We start from the raw sequence: 20,910 nt of genomic DNA on the forward strand, positions 1-20,910 counted from the left end.
TTTTTTTATTCTTCAGCGAAAGACAAAGCCGCGAAAAGGCAAGACGAAAAGATATAACTAATCTTTCTGTTGCATAACAAGAATACCGCCGTACCAAGCGAGCGCGCGATACGAGAATTCTTCGTTTCGTCCTTCGAAAAAACATGTTCTAAAGAGAAAACATGTGAGAATTGTTTCTGCTGAAACGCGTGATTTTCGTGCGACAGGCACATTAGAAAAATCAGAATTTCTTGGGAAGGTAAAAATTGTAAAAATTATTGCGTGAAACTTTATATTTTATAATTTAATTTGAATTAATTGGAAATTAATTGTTATTTGATTTAATTTGAAATAATTGGAAATATATTGTTGGAAATATATATTGTTATTTGATTTAATTTGAAATAATTGGAAATATAATTTAAAAATTCACAGAATTCAATTTATGTCGTATTTTGTATTTTAGTTTCTCAACTAAGATATTTGCAAAGATTAACTTATTTTCGCTAAGATATTTATGTTGCGCATTTGACAGTTTTAATAGCAAAATCTTCAATGCAGTTTCGTTGCAAAAATTTTATAGGAGCGACAAAGAAAAAATTAAAAATCAATATTTAATTAAATTACCAATGTAGTAACTCCACGATTCCGTCCAAGCTTAGAACGGCACCCACGTGGCGTTTCAAGTATCGTATCAAGGAGTGTATCTATATGTATTGATCAAAAAAATCGGCAGCTTTGGAATGCGTAATTAATCGTCATACTACGTGTGGTAAATACCTATAACTGAATTCCCACTTTTGTATATCGGTAGCACAGAAACACGGTTTGCATGACCCTGACTTACTTGAACACGATTCGGCCACCAAAGTGTAATACCACGAAAGCAGAATACCCACCCTAACCAGTTCCCAACGGCCTTCAACTCTGCTTTAACCGCGAATCTCGTTGTATTTCTTCTTGCAAACAAATGGCACTACGGAGAGAACCTATCTACACTTTCAATCGTCCTTCCCTGTGTAACCTATAAATTTCACAATATGTCAACAAGGATTTACTACCGACGGTAAGCATTAGGATTCCTGCCGATATCTAACATGATCAGTCAGTTTTTAGTGACTTTCCGATTTTTATCAATACTCGTCGTCTTATAGAACGAACAAATTATATAATAAACTTAAATCATTTGTTCAGAAATAAATTTGTAAATGAAAGGTTTATCTGGTTTCAAGTATTATTGCCTGAATTAATCGTGATGCAAGTTTAGACGAATTTTTAAATATTCAGACAGATACTTCTGAGTGACAGCGTGTTTTACAATGTAAAACTTTTATAAACGCAATGAAACACACCTGATATTTGTGACAAATAGTATGCCTTCCTCGGCGATAAAAGGACAATATTTTGTCACCAAATGTGTAAAAAAGAATACGTAACAGGATCTTGGACCGCGGGATTTTAGAACGTCGCTTTCGATCATTGATCACAAGGAAGAGAAACAAAAAAAAAAAAAAAAAAAAGGAAAAAGAAAAGGAAAGAGATATTCGAAAACGATTTCTATAAAACGTCGAATTAATCGACATCGTTTTCGATGAATCCGGCTGATCGAGAAAGCAGAAGTTGTTCCGCTGCTAATCGCCAGGTTCTACATCGGGTTTAATACCTCGGCCGACGAGGCTTCCTTCTTTTTATTCCGCGGGGCTACATAAAAATTGCGCTCAAACGCATTCCCAGAAGTCGCAGTAAAATAAGCTAATTTTCCGTATCTCGTTTTTTTTTTTTTTTTTATCCATTTCCCGTCTGGGAAACCAGCTGATGCTAATGACGATCGTAAAACCGATCCACTACAAGCTTCGATGGCATTACGCATGTATACGATGTAACAAACTGTTATCTAGCATATAAATTTAGCTTAAAAGAAACATGGAGGGGGAAAGAGAAAGAGAAAGAAAGAGAGAGAGAGAGAGGCGTGCATAGACTTGAAATAAATTGGAGTGCAAACTTGCACCACGATGAGGTCAGGGTTCGATAAATTACATACTTGGACGCCATTCAAAATTTTCTTTCCTTAGCGTTTTTCTTCTTTTTATTTATTTATTTTTTTCTTTCCCTTGCTTGGTTTTCTTTTCGACACGCTGCTAGAAACTGAACACTTTATTGGTCTTATGTCACTCAATGACAATGTCGCAGTGTTAAAATATCTATTCTTGTATGTAAATTCCTCGATCGATTGTGTTTCTGATGTTTTAACTGCTTTTTGCTAAGAAAGATAGACTACCAGGAAAATCGTACGTCGGTTACATATTCATGATTATTCATGAGATCGAATAAATCTTACGTCTTCGTATATATCTGGTGCTGTTGGTAAGCCTTTAAGTTTAGAAATTTAAGTAAAATATATCTGATTATCCTGTCCTGACAGAGTATTGAACAATTGAATTGAATCACCTATAACTTGCCAATTCGCTAGTACTATTTTCATTAATAATCGCTTGATTAACAAATTATTGTGCAAGAGTACTCTGGCTTTAATCACGAGTATGATGCATTCGTACAAAAATAGAAGAGTGTCAAGCTAGTTCGCAAAAAGTAAAAAAATAACATGGCCACCAATACAAAAAAAGAAGGAAAACAACTCGCGGAGTAATAATTAATCGGCAAAACAAAGCGAAACAGTTGAGATATATTATACTGCTGGAAAACAAGATAATTGCATCTACTGAGGTGCAGATTTCTTGATTCGAAGTGTGCAGTCTCCTTTCGACAAAGACCACGATGTTTACTCCGATAGAAAAATGGGGAAAAAAAGAAGAAAAAAGAACGGGACTCGAGTTCTCTAACACAAAGTTCACCTTGATTTTTAAACAGCACAACTCCTTTTTCTATTCTATTTTTTTCCAAGTTTCTTTCGCGCTGTTTCTCAATGATGGTGCACAAATCGTTCAGAGCGAATCTAATAATTATTAACCAATGAACTCTTGCTTACCATTTACGGGTACGAATGACGCGCATTTAAATCAATTACAATCCTCAAGTTTTTTTTATGTCTCGGTCTCGTTCTCTTTCTAGAAAGAGCAAACGAAACATTTCAGAAAAGATATCACTAAAAAACATTGAAGCAAGAGATCATGTCTAACCACTGATATAACGATATTGAAATATATTTCTGAAAGCTTTTTAATAAAAACTTTTTAACCGGACTGAAGATCAATCCACGAGATATACAAAGATAAAACGCGAGAAATATGTTAACATTTTCAGGCAATAATTTTCTTGCGGGTAAAGTACTGTTCTCGAAAATTCCCGCTGTTGTTTTGCAACAGTACGTGATCACCCGTATGCACCATTGTAAATACGGATAAAGCTGACCCGAATGATGCAAGAACCACCGGCTATGCGTTGTTATTGTTGCGTTTAAACAATATAATTCACGTTCGAAACCTTTCCTCGAATAAGAATGCGCGAATGACTGACGATAAAGTATCGGCCTATGGTCGTGAAAAGTCACTGAGAAAACGCATATTGCTTTATCTTTCACGGTGTGATAAAGCTAAAAATATCAGAGACCAAGTCGGAATTGTCATCTCCGGTTATCGAAGTAGGAAGAAAAAAAACGAAACGTCAGAATTAATAATATTGAAATCATAGCCAAAGAATTCTATATAATTTGTAAGAGATTGTACAATTACAATGGCGAATAAAGATAGTAGCGGAGATCAGGTCTTCCTTTAACATCTTGCTTGAAGTTTTGTAAAACATAGAATCCTTTTTTCATCTGACTTTGTGTAAAATATAAATAAGTAGAGAAATAATAAAGATACTATAGTAACAAACTATTTTTACGAAACGAAAAAGAAAGATTTCAGTTCACTGTGAAATCCATAGGAGAATCGACGAGTCTTCAATTGTCTACTGAATAAAAGATCAAATTTACGCAGGATTTTATAAGAAACGTCAATCTATGCCAATACTTTTATTCATCGCTATATATAAATACTTGAGAAATTCAGCATCTTTTTTGAATTTGTAGAAGTAAATAATGCCAAAGGACGCGGTAAAAGTCAATACCAAAATCAAATAATCCCAATCATTAATCTTACATGCATGTATGTATGTATGTCTCGAATTGCCATACGCGATAAAAATTTGGAGAAACTCAACCGCTATACGCTATATTGAAAAATACTTTTTATCTGAATAGCACTCTACGTGTACCGCATTCCTGAAGACATGTGCAAGTTCGTTTCGCATCGAACACCTTTATTGACACATTCGAATAAATGAACGTGCATACATTGTCAGGAAGATCGTGCATGCGAAACATTCGCGTATTTCGAACGCGCCTTAAATACAAGTCCAAAAACAGGTTCATTCATCATTTAAAAGGACTATAAAATATTCGTCACGCAATTTGAAATTTACGCGACTTCTCGCGCTTTCGATTAAAACATTTATAATCCGCGAGAATCACAAACATCGATGATAATAATCGAGGAACGTTTGTGGAAATTGTTGTACTTCCAACGAAGCGAAAAAATCCAATTATCACCGATTCAAAAATCATTTATTGTTAAATTATAGATTGTTATGCATTTCTGGGGATATGAAGGTACACGGGGAAAAAAAATGATAAATTTTCTGAATTAATTTTCTTGAATTTAAATTAACGTCAACTAGTTAAATTAATATCTACTAAAATAATTTCTTTTTTCGTGTTTGTCAATGGAATTTTCACGTATTTACATGTGATAACAATTCAAAAGATTAATAAAAAAAAGGACAATTTACTTATTGTGACAACATAAATTTTTACGTTTCGTCTATGTTAACGTCCTCTTAAATGAAATCTAAGGCCATTAGCAGAAAAGAAACGAAAAAAAAAAAAGAAAAAAAGAACCAGAAACAATCGCGAAAAAGCAGCGCGAATTACCGGATTTCCATATCATAAATCTATGTGTGCGTATGTGTATGTACGTTACCCGTGATATTTGTGAAGAAAGAAATGCACGTATTTCATATTGGACGTTGGATCGTCCAGTTGAAAAACAGGTTCGATCGCGATTGAAAAGTGCGCGATCGTCGCGAAAAAAAGCGACGCGAGTCGTCGTGTTTTCAACGCAGGAATCTGTCACTCGCAGCATTCGCGGCACACCTTGTGAGACACCCTATATGTATACATATACGACGGATTAGAAAGTCCTCGTGGAACGATCGACTCGTAAATGCTTCAATCGTTTCACAACGAAATGCTCCAAGGCGTAAGCGTGTCTACTATGCAGCCTTTATGCTACACACCAGTGTCTCGCTGTTACGATCTCTCAGTATTACGATAGTGCAACGACGATTGTCTTTCGATCGAAAGTCGCGTTACCAGACGCACTGCTGAAATTTCAACAGAAGCGCGGGTGTCCACAAATACACCTGCCAGACCTGCCGATATCTGCTCGAATGTTATAGACACGACGAGATCTCTTCAGTCATATTTGATCCATTTTTTTTCTTTTTTTTTTTTTTCCAAAGAGAGAAATCAAGTTAAAAGCTCCGTTATTTGTAACTATAGGCGTCATAGTTGGTTTGGAAAATTTGTTTAAAGAACTGAAGACGGGAACTTGTGAAATCAAAGAATTGGAAGAAATGACTTAATGAAATGAAAAGCTCGATGTTGCAAGTAGATTTTGATCAATTGAGGTTTGCAAAATGTAATCTCTTTACCTGACTACGGTGCGTTTTATTTTTATTGGCTGCACAGACTTTTACAAAAGTCCTCGTTCGAACAATGAGATTACGATACTGAAGTAAATACCGACTAATCGAAGTTGGTCAGACTTTGTACGGAAAATAATGTAAGGAAATATATAGAGTAGGTACTAATTAGTTTTCACTAACAAGTAATAGGCGAATTTTTATGCATTTATGATAAATTTTTAAAATGTAAAAATGTACATAATATGCAAAAATATAGAGAACATCCAAAATATAGAGTTCTTTCCAACATTTAGTAGAAAAAACAATCGTCTACTTGAATTTCATTTTTTCTTTTTTTTTAATTATTACACCGAAAGAAATACATTGTTAGAAATTACATTTAAAATATAAGAATATATTTGTTATGATGATGAAAGAGTACGAATCGCTTCAATCAAAAATATCAACATTCTATTCAAAATCATTTTGCGCTAATAAGTTTTAAGTAGATATTATGCATTGCTACTATTGGTGCTGCAAAACTATTTTGTTTTTTCAGTTGGTACTAAACAAATAATTTTCACGTCTTTCATATCTCTATGTCTATAATATCGTCAAAGTATAATAACACGAAAAACACAAGCTTAATTCTATCATGTTCAAATCACAAATTCTCATCATTCTCTTTTTTGTCTTTCTCTTCACTAAATTGACCAAAAAATAAAAAAACAACGACAAAATTATTGACTTTCAATCTCTTCCGATTCTGATATTTTGTCTAAAATCGTAGTTTATAAAGATAATTCAGTACAGATCTAACAGAAACGCTAACTCTTACCGCTGTTCATTTTCATTCTTCTGTTCTGTGTCACAAACAATTAGAAATAGATATATTAGGATAACATAAGTATATTAGTTGCAAGGAAATATGACTGTTCCGAGTAAAATAGCTCATAGTCCGACATTTACATATAAGGGATAAATCAGCCAACGTATACATACAACATTCAATATGTTTAATACATCAATGTTGATTGTGTTTTGCAACAACTTACCAAGTGAAACTAAAACTTTATATATATTTTATCGTTGACTTCTCGATTGCTATTAAATCTATTAAATAGAGAAGACGAACTAATTTGACTATTTTCTTACGTGCGTTTGTTTTATTTTTGAAAATAAACTATATTTTATTTACATTTTCAAGGACCAAGATCGATTTATAATTGAAATTAATTTATTAAATTTAAAAAAATTCTGTCATTATAAGAATTAAATTTAATTAAAAGATGGCGTCATTAACTTAATAATTATTTTCTTCCACAAAATGACTAATGTTTATTAAAATATATTCAAATTAACTTGTCTTGGTAATATTCATCATTCAATATATTATGTATGCCTTAAATTTATATAAGTAACACGTGCTATGTTTTTTTTAATTATTTAAAAATAGATCATACCTGCACACGCTTCCAAATGTCATTGAACTTGGAATTTCTAATTTTTACGACTTTATATAAATGTAGGATCATACATCATTACTTTGATTAAACGATATGTTTTTAAATTTGATATCTTTTGCTATACATTTTATATTATACTTTTAACGAATCTAAATTAATTTCCTTTATTCATTTTCTATCTATTTCTCTTTCAAATCGTGTTATTTAAATCCTAACCTCTTATCAACCGCACTAATCTTATCTTCATATGATCCTTCACACCTCATTTGATTCATTCAACTTACACGATAAAACCTGAATAAATTGCGAGACAAATAACCAACCGTTTAAAAATTGTAAATACCCGACATAAATGTAGATAAATTTCACGATTAAGTTACTTTAATTTTTCGCTTGAATGAATTACGATATAATATCTCAAAGAAGAAATGACTTACTTGCAGAAGTTGATTTGTCGTGGAGACATCACATAAGTAATCGTGAATTCCGAGATAAATTTTAAATTACATTTGTGACACTACTCTTCTTCTACATTTTCCAAATTATGAAATCTACCTCAAATCTCAACCAAATCCCAACAACAAATCCACGACATAACTATTTAACCAACTGACAAAATTACCCAACTCGCAATTGTACGTATTTGAATTAAGAAGATGTCGCTACTGTTCCGCCGAACACAGATTTCAAATTCAAGTATTCCCACGAAACGCGCAATGTTTATATTCTAGAATATTCGTCTGATTGGACAACGATGTCACTACTTTACACGCCATCAAGACGCGGTAAAATACAGATAGGCCCATAACATAAAAAGTTTCGATGAAAACTCATTTCATGTTCATTGAGCCAAATACCCGCTGTACCATTTCCTCTTTACGAATTACCGTTATCCGCGTTTGAATTCGGTAATCCACGGAAATCAAGCGAACACGATGGATTTGCGGTAAATTAATATAGATCACAAATGTATCGAGTCACGGGCTTTCGGCCTGACGCACACATGCGCAGCCAGTGAACCGTTTCCCCGGGATCTTTAAATTCGCTTTTACGGAGCATGTCACGCGGCATTGTAGGCATATATATCGGCAACGATTTCACGTTACACTTTCTGCCTTTGGCAGACCACTATTTTTCGTTTGTATCCGATTTCTCGCATCAGCTTTTTCCACGGTTGCTTCGATGACGCGCGCAAACTCGTGGACTCGAACAGAATACCGATACCCGATAACTTAAAATAAATGAGGTCGCCAGTGATAAATATTAAATAACTGTACATGTGCATGCCATGGCTTGCGCGTGTATACCTGTTCGCGATATACCTTCGCTTTTGCCAATCGAAAAATGAGCAACAAGCGAACGATCGATAACGTCGGAACGATCGTAACGAGAAAAAGGTTGATCGATCTAATGGTAACTTCCACGTACGATCTTAACAAAGCTCGACGGGGGAAAAGGAATGAAAGAAAAAGATATCTTGCTTACGTGTTAACGGTGTTGAATCGTTGGTCCGTTCGCGAGATTTTCTTCCCTCCTTCTCGAGTTTCTTCCGATTTCTTCGCCGCTCCAGCGCTCTTCCTCCTTTCCACGTTTCTCTAATCGGCTGCACGCGATCGGACGTGTTTGAACCGAACGGGAAAATCGAAACGGGAGAAAAGAAAGAAAGGAGTAACGATTCTCGAGATATGAATGTTTCTTGGCTACGGGCAGACACTTTTCCCTCCGTCTATGTGTTTCCTTCCGTGAAGAAAGACGCGTTGTCGTGTTTGAATTTCTTTTTCTTCTCTTTCTTTTTCTATTTGTTTATTTGTTTATCTTTTGGTTGGTTCTTCCAAGATCGAACTCCACCGCACGAGACCGCGAAAAACGAATGAGCAAAGTCAATTTCAAAAGCGACGGGCGTGTAGCAACGAGCAACGGCGAAACCAACGAGTTTCGAAAGTGCAGAAGAAACGTAAATGATGTTTACAAAGTATCTACATCCGAACAGTTCGAGGGTTCGGAGACAACTGAGCCTACCGGCGGACTTTGGAATTGGTGAGCGGTGTGTGTCGGTTCGCCGGACTCGCGAAGACTTCTCGAGTGCGAGGCTTCGACAGTCGTGCTCGTTGTTTTTTCCTGTCTTTCTCCTTCTTTCTGTATCTGTTTCTCTGTCTTTCTTTTTTCCTGTCTCTGTTCTTTCTCTCTCCCTCTCTCTCTCTCTCTCTCTCTCCCCTTATGTGTGGATATACACGGTACACGGTACACCAAGTGCACGGTACACGCGTGTTCTACCTTCGCGTCGAGTTCGCTTCTGTTCCTCCTGTTTCACCTTCTGCTCCTTTTGTTCCTTCGGCTCATGGCTTTTCTTCATTACCAGCCGCGCCTCACCGCACGCGGAGCCACCGCTAAACGCAAGCGCACGACCAACCACGCACGCACGTGCGTGTCTCGCGACTTTGCTCGTGCACGGCCTGATCCTAATGGTACGATGAAAATCCTTTTGTTTGCTCGTTGTCTGCCGTCTTCTGCTCGTTTGTTCGCAAGCACAGGTTCAATATTGATTCTTTTTTTTACGTTCACAATTTTTTCTGTTGCCTTTTTTTTTAATGAGTTTTTGCAGAATTCTGCGATTCTAATGAAATATCGAATCCTTCGTTTCAGCGAAATGGCGAATCTGACAACCGCTTATACTAACAACCGTCCGCTGTAAAAAATGTTTTCATAAATATGGTATCTTTCCACGTAAAAATATTCCATTATTATTAATTATGTTTAACAAGTGTAATAGCACGTCATCTATGTTGTTAGTTGCTCAGAAACAGGTAAAAAAATGTAATCTTTTATTAAATGTTATTATATCATTTCAGTAATACGAACATATTTAAAAAAATAAATGTAGTCATAGAGAGAAGTTCCATGCAATGACTACGATCAATGCTAAGGACACAGCTAAAGGAAAAAACACAGCTAAATATAGAATTAAATATGAAGAAGTGTAACGAATTTTCATTGTGAATTACAGTCTGATTTGCACGTATAGCACGACTTGTTATATGACGATTTGTGGTTTGTAAATATTAATGACATGTGGAGTTAATGGTCGATGCGTAATAATCGAACTCGATAAACTAGCTAGGTAATTTCATTTATAACTGGTAACACTAGCTCGCTTTGACTAATCTTTTATGAATAAATCATTCTTTGACTCATAAATATAAAATAATTCAATACTTTGTGAAATGAGGTTGATATTTCTTTTATAAGATATGTAGTATATTGTACAAGATTGTACAAATCAAATAAATTAATTATTTCGAAAATAAATTTCCAGAAAATCATATTTTTTTTATTAACTTAAGTAGCAACCATATAATTAGAACAAAGTTCATTATGTCGTTTATGGTTACTTAATCAACATGCCGATCGATTATAAACGGTATTATATGTTATAATAAGCCACTTAGTACGTGCATTCATAAATCACAATATATGTATGTGCTTTAATACGATTCTTTTGTTGTTGAATCGATACGTGATCAGTATACATCAGTATTATGATTTTGATTTCATTTCATTCCGAGTTTCAAATTGTTCAATTCTAAAAAATTATTCAACAAATTTTATGGCTTTTGACTTGGACAATGCTGTTACGGGACAACTTTCTTAAAAAAATTTTCTAAAAGCTGAAAAACCATTTTTTTCAGGAAACAAACGTGATTGGAGATTGTTCCTTCAACGATCCCCTGCTTCAAATGACAAAAAATATGATGCAATAAAGATGTTGTCCACATACGCGTAACAAAATCCAAAACCCATATGTAAAGTCACATCCTTGGTGTATCCCTGAGGGACCCACGGATGCCATCAGTGTTTTTCCATTACACAATCATTAACAGAATCTATCGACATGGATTTTTAAAATGCTTGTAGATGCTCTGGAACTGCCTTGAAAATAATCTTTACCTTTATCTGACATTTTCGTAAGAAGAAAGAAACAAACGACATTTGTCAATTTGAATGATAATGAATATCAATAAATTAACTAAAATCAAACAGTTGAAACAATATTACGAAATTAGTTTATTATTCGATACATCAATATAATATTTTGTTGTGTGGAATAGAAATTTGTCTGAAATTTTTACCAAGTAGGCCATGGCTTTGTGGGCCAATTTGTAGATTATGACATCAATACTTTTTACGTAACAACGGTGGACGCCAAATGCCTAAGTTGGGTTAATATTCAGGATGCACCACTGAACCGATCGGCTGATCAAATTATTCACGTCCAAAGTCATTTACACATTCCAAGTATTCCGTACAAGAAATAAAGAATATTGGGACAAATGAATTGAAAAACTTTTGATCTTCTGATTTATTATTTAAGATTTATGAGATATATTGATATTTTAACAATAAAATTTTATTATTTTTGTGAAATTTAAATTTTATTTTTGTAATATGTATTTATTTTACATTAAATTTTTTTTGTTTTATCATAAATAACAAATAAAAATAATAAAAAGTATTAAAAGTCAAAATATATATAATGAGATACTTTTTATTCTACAAATATATCTTTTTGTATACATTATATAGTAAATAATATTTAAGTCTATTATATATTTTTGGTATCTCGCAGAGACTAGTTCAGCATATCAAGCAATTTTTTATAGACTAGTTCAAAAGCATCTATAGCCCAAAGAAAGTCTATGTGATTAAACTTCGCAAATGGCACTTTATAAATAATTGGTTTTTCTGGTAATTCGTTGCTTAATTGCATCACATCCTAAAAAAAAATAAAAAATTATAATAAAAAATAGAAAAAAATATTCTACTAATTTTCGAAATACGTACAATAGGACTAGACAGCCAATCATTATTACCACAAAACAATGTAATCGGCATTGTAATCTTTGATAAATTGTACTTAGGTGGTTCACTACTATTATAAACCTCCATATTTCGCTTCGCGCCATAGTTATATTGTTTAAATTCTCCAGATTTTATTCCTTGAGCATAATGGATCAAGGTCTTAGAAGATGTACCAGCCGGTGTATGGTTCAAAATTACAGGCAACAGCGTCTGCAATGATCGAGAGTGTAGCAGATTTTTACATTATCCATTGTATACTTACATAATTAAATTGCGCTCTGTCGAATCCAACAAGAACAAACAGTGAATTAACACAAATTCTTTCCTCCCAAAATTGAGCGATACATAAATATTTTGATAAGAATTTTACAACATAATTTTGCGGTAGAAACTCACCCTCACCAAATAGAGAGAAGATCACCTGAAAATCAATATGAAAATGTTACAGTAAAAATTGAGGTGTTGCATTGAAAAAGTTACTTATTTATTATACTTTTTTTTACCTTATAATCATCTGCTAATGGAGCTAAATACCGTAAAGGACTTGTTACATGTTCCATAAACACTACTGGAGCAAGACTGTATGTTGATTGCAACAGTCTTGCTATTTGCGGCCGTTCACTAGCCATAACATAGAAACATGTTGTACCCATTGAAAATCCAATATACGCTTTCAAAAAATTTTCCTTTAATTTTACGATGTAAGTGATCATCGCCGGTAGATCATAGATACCTGACTCATGCCAACTAAACCAATTTATTGTAAAATTATAAAATAAATTATAATTTGCATTTCCATGAAAATATGCTTATACCATTATATATAGCATAATTTTGTTTATTTAAATTATTATGATCAGTATATTAAAATTTGTTCCTAATTACTTGTATATGATATATCATCATTTTGCATATTTTCAATTATTGTCAATAATTATTTTTTACAAATACCTAAAGTCCCAAAACTTTAAATCTTCCTGAGATATGGACACATGCGCTCTTGAATATGTATTACCACGAAAATTTCCAAGCCATATATCGTAACCCTGATCGGCTAATAAATAAGCTATAACAAAAGGAAATAATTATGATATAAAATAAAAATTAGAATTAGAATTTATATAGAGGAATTTATATAGAAAAAAAGTTGTTTTTATACCGAGAGCTTTTTCTTTCCCAAGCATAACCCAATCTGCAGAGCTACCTAATACACCGTGTTGTAAGAAAATCGCGGGAGATCCAGGTTTTCCTGGAATGCGATGCATCGTCAACAGATAACCATCTTCCGTTAACGTTACGTGAGCTTCAGCTGGATAACCCTCTCTTCTTATCATCTGCAGCTAAAATAAAATAATTCAAATTAATATTGATGAATTTTTATTCATGAACTTGCAATTAAATTTAGTTATCGTCATTATCGTCACTTCAATTAAAATTATTTTTAATAAATCTACACAGCTTAAATTATGATACATTTGACGTTGTTAATTGCTACAATATATGTATTTTGTTTAATTGGTTAACTGTAATATTTATCAATATTTATTATATTGTAACAAATTATAGATTAAAAATTAAAGAATAATTTTTTAGTGTAATAAAATTTTTTTACTTAAAATTAACAGTATTTACTCCATTACATATGTACATATCTTATATTATATCTTTTGAACTATTTACTAAAATTGTGTTATGCCGTAAAAAAACTCTGCTAACAACCACGCATTAAACGTGTTAATGCAATAACTATGTTTCAAATATTTATTTAACAAAAAGTACATATAAAAGTTCATGTAATAATTAAGAAACATAACATGTTTTGCAATTTACAAGTATTAAAAAAATTAAGGTATGTAATAAAACGGAAACTTCTTCGTTTAGATCACTTTACTAACAATTATCTTTTAATGATAATAATTACAAATCTTTGTAAAGAAACGGTAAGAAAAAAAGTAAAAGATAAGCACGCTTTTAGATAATAAGTCTATTTTCTCAAATATTTTGCGCACGTTTGGATATTATTTACATTTATGAACAAATAAAACAACGTATGCTACCTAAATGAAACTAATTTTCTTTTATATTTTATAATGAAAAAATTAATAAACTAAAAAATGTAATTCTACTTACTGTATTGAGTTCGTTGTTTGGATTCGGTTTTTTATTATGAAGAAATAATTTTCTAAAATCGAACGAAATCGCAGAAGAAACAGCACATAATGATAAAAATATGACAAGCTGATCTTTCATTTTAATAATTTTGGGAATATAATGAAGCAGAGAGAATATTTTGAAAGAAAATATAAGAAAAGGAACTTTATATAATACACTTTATTTGAAACGTATGAAGACGTGTGATACTTGTCACTCAGATTTCTTTGCCTAAAGATGAAATATTATATTTGTCATCCTATTTAACACTGATTTTTATCACTATAAATGAGTTCTAGACATATATTAGTCACACTTAGTGATTCATTTATCAACGCTCATGGTCCATTTCAACGTTAAAAAATTAATTCACTAATTTATTTTAAATTATACAATTATAAATTATACTTGACTTTTTTTTCATTTAACTTAAAATCCATAATTTTGATATTCATATTTTGAATAAAATATTTTGTCCTATATACCGTATCTTATGTCGAGAACGAAAATAAATTATTCGAAATATTGTACATAATAGTTTATAATTTTTGATGAGTCACTTGCTTTTAAAATAAATTTTTTACATAAGAAGTATTAAAAAGTATTTATTTTGTTATATCTTCATTCACTATTTTGAGTTATTAAATTTTAATAACTTTTATTACTATCTTGAAGTTCATAGACATTTTTAAATTTTAACAATACAAATATTTTATATAAATATATATATATATTTAGTACATATTTTTTTAATTCAGAACTATAATATATTTTAAATTATTCTCTATATCTCTAAGTATAAAATACAAAAATGCAATTGGATTCTATTTTAACGATTATAATTCACGAATATCAGATAATATTTATCTATTTTAGAGAAATATTTTTAGAGAAATACAATTATGATTGTCTATGTTTGAGGTTATATTTATAAAAATTTTAGATATACTTATCTAAATGTCCTTCGTTTTCTCATAAACCTTTTTCATAAAATTTTTGCATGACCAACATAAATATATGAAAATATTTATTTTAATCGTTTAATTGCCAATTGTTCAGACAGTAAATAAATCTATACTAATAATTCCATACGATAGTTTATATACATATATATAAAACTATGATAGGCTAGGTGATATAGAATATTCATTACTTTTTTATTATTGTAATTCTTTTAATAGATTTTTGAAATATTATTTAACGGTCGTAAATAAAATATTGATTTAAAAAGACATAAATTTAATAAAAAAGTATATCCTTTAAGGTAAGTACACACGTGTTTCATACATTTCGTTAAAGTCGACAAAATATTTTGTTATAAGTTTATTTCATATGATCTAAACATTAAATAATTTATAAAAAATGTACATTTACACAGATATATATATATGTACTTGTAGTACATGTTATAGTTGTTTGAAACTACTTAATGTCAATGTCAAATAAAAACCGCATAACCTTAAGACAATAAACATTTGATCTTAGTCAATGTTCTTTATCTTTCAATTACATTTCAGGTGGTAAAAATGAACCAAGTAACTTTACCACCATCTCCAAATTGGTATTTAAATAATATCCTTGCTTGCTCTTCTACTGGCATTACAGCATGGGGTGCTAGAAATTCGATTGTTATTGCTAAATTTGATGAACTTGATAAAATATTACATTACTTCATTATTAGACATGCTCACAAATCTAGGGTGACATGTCTTGCATTTACTCCTAATTTAAAAGAAGTAAATCCTAATTTAATGGCTTCTACAGGAGATGATAATATAATTAAAATATGGGATTCTGACACATTATATGATATTTATACTTGTTGTTTAGAAAATGTAAGTACTTGTATTAATATATGTATATCATAAATTTATAGTGAGTAAATTAAACTACTTTTTAATTTTAGACTAAACAAGCAGTAAGCGTAGAATGGTCTCGTAAAGAAGCTTATATTATCTATATAGCAACGTCTGATGGTTATGTATTATCATGGAATGCTTATTTTGATACTATTTCCTCCATTTCATTAGGGAAAGCAATACCTACTTGTATTTCTTCTTGTCCCCATCAATCACATCTTGTAGCTGCAGGCACAAAGAGTGGTTTAGTTTATATTATTAATTTTCAAGATAGGGGAAAAATAGTTTATAAACTTAGAGGACATGATACTGAAATAGTTAGTTTATCATGGTGTCCCTCAGAGAATAATGTTCTGAGTGAAAATCCAAATAAAGATTTATTGTTAGCTTCAGGAGGAAAAGAGAGGTAATTAAAAAAAAATGTAATAAAAATTTAAAATGTGCTTTTAATTATAATTTTAGTATATATGTTTTAAAATTGCAATGCATAGGACAATTTTCATTTGGAAAGCTGGCGGAGATGGACGTTATGAAATGACAATTTCATTGCCTCTATCATCTTTTAGTACTATTAATCATAAAAGTAGAATAAATACTTCTGTAGGTAATTGGGGTGTAGTTCATTGGATAGAACCTAAACTATTATTAACAAGTTCATTGTGGGGTGAATTAATTTCTTGGGATTTATCAACAATAATAAAAGGCAAACCTGTTGTCAAACTAATACATGCACATCACACTAGGGGATTGTTTTGTATTGCACATGAACCACATTTGCAAGATATTTCAGAGCAAGATTGGACAATAAAACGAAGGTCCTTATTAATAAATTTATAATTAAATTTGATTACGAAGCAATTGTAAACTGAAATATTTTTGATAAATTGTAGACATACAATTTGGACTTTGGCACAAGATCGAAGAATTATTTGTTGTCGAATAGAAGAAAATAATGTTGAAATACATTATAATATATTTACACAAGGTGGATATGTTTATTGCATTGCTGCTTGCCCATCAGAGACTTCATATATTGCATTTGGTGCTGGAGATGCAATGTTACGATTATGGAATTTATCGGAAGCACATGCTACTAATTTTAATATATATACTTTGTGGCAAAGAATTAAAGGGAAAATCCGCGCTGTAAGAATTGTATAATAATTTCAAAAAGATTTATTTATAAATAAAGTTTATTTTTTATACGTTTTTAGATTATAAAAATCAATGTTTTAATATAACTATGTTAACATAATTAATAGATAGCATGGCATCCTGAAAAAGAGAATTTATTGGCCTACGGAACTGATGAAGGTCGAGTTGGTTTATTTCATATAAACACAAATAAAGCACCTGTACTGTATAGACAATATCATAGAGGGATAATATGTACTATTGGTTGGGGTCCAAATTTAGAAAATAAATTTGTTTTGTATTCCTGTGGAGAGGGAGAGCTTGTGTATTATGATTCAGAAAAAGTTAAAACTCAAGGTAACATTTTGTATTTGCTAATTAATAAATGATTTCAATATTATTATTATACTGTATTTGCTATAAAATTATAATATTTTTTTAATTAGAGGCAAAATCTGTATTGAAAAAAGAATGTACAGACTTTTCTTGGAAACCAGATTTTTCTTGCTTAGCAGTAGGACTTGAGAATGGGTATGTTTTTGAATATGTTATATGTTATATGATATTCATAAAAAAAGATTTTTTTGTTTTTAGAACAATTTTATTTCTTAATAAAAAATTGGAAACACGTGGATGCTCCAAATTTTCTCCAGAAATGGTGAATTGCTTAGCTTGGCATCCTGAGAGTACAGCAACAGACTTGAAATTTTCTCCATTAAAAAATTACTTAGCTGTTAGTTTTGAATCATGTAATATACTTATTTTTGATTTATCTAATTTTATGGACTATTTAAAAAAAATGGAAGATTCAACTAACAATGATAAGTGTGATATTTATAAAGTGCATGAAATTGTAGCTACTTTAATTGGACATATAAAAACTGTTGTTTGTTTAGCATGGAATCCACATATAAGTGGACAGCTAATATCTGGTAGTTATGATGGATCTGCACAAGTATGTATATATATATACATATATATAAGTATTTAAATATCATTTTCAAATATCTTTTAGATAAGTATACATGAATATTCTTTTTCTAGATATGGAATGTTGAAACACAAGAATTAATAGCTATATACTCAGAACACAATGGTCCAGTATTATGTTGCATGTGGAGCCCGTTAGATCCTAATTTTATTATAACAGGTTCTGTTGATTTCACGATACGAGTATGGAAACTTACTAACTATTCGTCACAAAGTAAAATGTTACAAAAATTACGTAAAATAAAAGAAAAACAAAATGAAACAAGTGGGACTGTTAATACTTCTGTTGAAAATAGTTTATTAGAAACTAATACTACTGCGGGATGTTCTACTTCAAATGTTTCCAAAACTACACAAAGTATAACGATATTGATAATATAATATTAATATTGTTATTATAGTATAAATAACAAACATCAACTTTTTCAGAGTCAAAGACAATGATGATGACAGAGGTAAAAAATAAAAACGTACGATCATACTTTTCAAAATGTATAAACACAACAGCTCAAAAACCACTTTTACTTAAGTCTCTCATAAATATTATAAAAAGTATGAAAAGTGAAAATTTTGATCTGGAAGATATTCAGACAGATACTTCCTATCATATGATACCAATATTATTTTCAACACAAGAATATTTTGTATCACATTTAAATAATGAAAGTAAGTTTTCTATTATTAAAATAAAATATTATAGTGATTTATTGATATATTATATTTGCTTTATTTTTTATCATTCTATAGAACATACTCATACTGAGAAAAATTGTCATAATCTAATCACAGAAATGGATATATGGTGCGATAATCTTAAACAAAATTTAGAGGAAGCTGCTAAAGAGAAACGTCTTAATGACTTTCTTGTTTCACTTTCAGCTAGTCTGTCTATGAAGTATATAACTTTATTTATTCATTTTATAAAATGTAATTAAAATGGTTATAAAAATAATCTAGTGATAATGTATTGCAGAGTTTGGAAAGATATGTGCGAACTATATGCATATCAATTAATAACTGAAGGCAATCCATATAAAGCAGTATCATATTTACTTTGTGTACATAAAACCTATAAAGCTATAGAAGTATTTCAGACTTCAAATTTATACAAAGAAGCATATGTTCTTGCAAGATGTAGACTTGAATCTGATGATCCAGTGCTAATAGAAATATTAAAACAATGGGCAAAATATAGTATAGATATAGGCAATTTTGAACAAGCAGCATACATGTAAGTTATTGTAAAATATAATGTACATATAAATTATATTTTTATTTAAACTTTTTAATTATGTAATATATAATTTTATTTTCAGTTATGCTAAATTAGGAGCATTTTTGGATACTGTAAAATATCTTGCTCGCCGTAAAGATGCAGCCACATTAATAACAGCAGCTGAAATTGCTTTTTTATGCAATGATGAAATATTTAGTAAATCTTTAGCTGAACAAGCAATAATTACAACTTTAATAAATTCAGAGTATGATTTTGCACGAAATATAATAGAAAAGTTTCCATATCTCAAGGTATGTTTAGTTATTATTATATATATATAATATGTTTAGTTATTATTATATATATATAATTATTATATATATATGTAATTTAAGTTATTATATATATATGTATGTTTAGTTATTATATATATATATAATTATTATTTTAAATAAAATGATTGTTTTTAGTACCAAGAAATACATATATTAACTTTTGAAGAACTTGAAAAAAATATTAAAGGAGATATAAGTCTTGCTCGGATTCAACGGTGGATAGGTGCAGAATCAAATTATGGTCTGTTACAAAGCTTAGAAACAATTTGTGGAAATTGTAGTTCTTATTACAATGATTTATATCAAAATACATTTTGTAAAATTTTAGACAATGAGAAAATGGTAAGACTGGTAATTTAAAATACTTAATTTTTTAAACATTGAAAATAATTGGATCATTTCTAATTTCAGTTATGGTTAACAGTTGGTCATGAAATTGCACTTGCAATAGCTTCTCTTGAAAAGGAACAGAAATTAAAACATATTGTTACAGTATTACATACAATTACTGAATATGAACTACGGTATCGAACAGGTTTAGAAAATTTACATAGTCTTTTAATTGAAACTATGATAATATTAGATATTAAAAGTCCAATGGATAAAACAAGTATATATGCAAAAACTGATTATTCTATATCAACTAGTTTACGAGCTTATTTATGTTATGCTCTTCTGAATTGGTTTATGTTCCATGTAAATGAAGAATTTATTAATAATAATAATATAATAAATTGTATGAACTTGATCGAACATGTATTTGGAGATGCATTAAATAAACAAACAGTGAAATATTGGTCAGTAACAAACGAAATTTACAAATTGGAAAATAAAATAGCTTCTATAAAATGTAAGTTACAAACTTATTATACAAATAAAAAATTATTACTAATAAATATAAAAGATTAAAAAGATTAATATTTTTGTTAGGTAAAACGCAAGATAAAAGTAACGTTGATCAAGATGTGGAATCTCTTATGGAAACATTAAATACATTAAAGATGCAGAAGGATGAGATTCTCAATGATTTGGGTCATATTCCAGATCCTATTATGGTGTACGGTGTAGCAAATGAATTATGCAGCAAATTGCATGATGAAACTATTAAAAATAAGTTTATTAAATGTATTTCCGACACGTGGCTAAATACTACTACATAAATATTACATATTTTTTTTTAATGAACATTAGATATTAATGATAATTAACAATGTTTATTACTTTATTATTTTTGTTTA

General features: G+C 30.4%; 3 protein-coding genes and 1 long non-coding RNA gene across 5 annotated transcripts in view; 2 read left to right on the top strand and 2 right to left on the bottom strand.

Annotated features, from left to right (window-relative positions):
• LOC122539053 (UNC93-like protein) overlaps nt 1-9,453 on the bottom strand; it is a 17,582-nt gene extending 8,129 nt beyond the window's left edge. The window contains exon 1 of the mRNA XM_043673645.1: nt 8,616-9,453. The gene's annotated coding sequence lies outside the window, so the exon portion shown is untranslated. The remainder of the gene's footprint in view (nt 1-8,615) is intronic.
• A 214-nt stretch (nt 9,454-9,667) lies between these two features.
• LOC122539049 lies at nt 9,668-10,179 on the top strand. Its single transcript, XR_006308973.1, has 2 exons — nt 9,668-9,934; nt 9,980-10,179. It is a non-coding gene; the product is annotated as an uncharacterized LOC122539049 (long non-coding RNA).
• Nucleotides 10,180-11,654: 1,475 nt separating this feature from the next.
• On the bottom strand, nt 11,655-14,551 carry LOC122539045 (lipase 3-like). Its single transcript, XM_043673638.1, has 7 exons — nt 14,118-14,551; nt 13,147-13,327; nt 12,939-13,053; nt 12,491-12,734; nt 12,250-12,408; nt 11,970-12,197; nt 11,655-11,901 (listed from the first exon to the last, which is right to left on the bottom strand). Exons 1-7 carry the CDS (start codon nt 14,235-14,237, stop codon nt 11,758-11,760), a joined length of 1,191 nt encoding a protein of 396 aa, XP_043529573.1. The 5' UTR covers nt 14,238-14,551; the 3' UTR covers nt 11,655-11,757.
• Nucleotides 14,552-15,242: 691 nt separating this feature from the next.
• Nucleotides 15,243-20,873, top strand: LOC122539041 (gem-associated protein 5). Of its 2 annotated transcripts, none has more exons than XM_043673629.1 (16): nt 15,243-15,402; nt 15,656-15,973; nt 16,045-16,403; nt 16,489-16,812; nt 16,888-17,143; nt 17,260-17,488; nt 17,578-17,662; nt 17,726-18,086; nt 18,176-18,479; nt 18,551-18,787; nt 18,869-19,016; nt 19,095-19,352; nt 19,438-19,648; nt 19,808-20,014; nt 20,084-20,522; nt 20,603-20,873. In XM_043673629.1, exons 2-16 carry the CDS (start codon nt 15,665-15,667, stop codon nt 20,830-20,832), a joined length of 3,957 nt encoding a protein of 1,318 aa, XP_043529564.1. In that variant the 5' UTR covers nt 15,243-15,402; nt 15,656-15,664; the 3' UTR covers nt 20,833-20,873. The 2 variants fall into 2 exon arrangements, with proteins under 2 accessions (XP_043529564.1, XP_043529565.1); XM_043673630.1 differs by lacking the exon at nt 15,243-15,402 and adding an exon at nt 15,416-15,436.
• The last annotated feature ends 37 nt before the right edge of the window (nt 20,874-20,910 follow it).

The sequence above is a fragment of the Frieseomelitta varia genome, unplaced genomic scaffold, assembly GCF_011392965.1.
Source record: "Frieseomelitta varia isolate USP_RPSP 00005682 unplaced genomic scaffold, Fvar_1.2 scaffold_189, whole genome shotgun sequence".
NCBI lineage: Eukaryota > Metazoa > Arthropoda > Insecta > Hymenoptera > Apidae > Frieseomelitta > Frieseomelitta varia.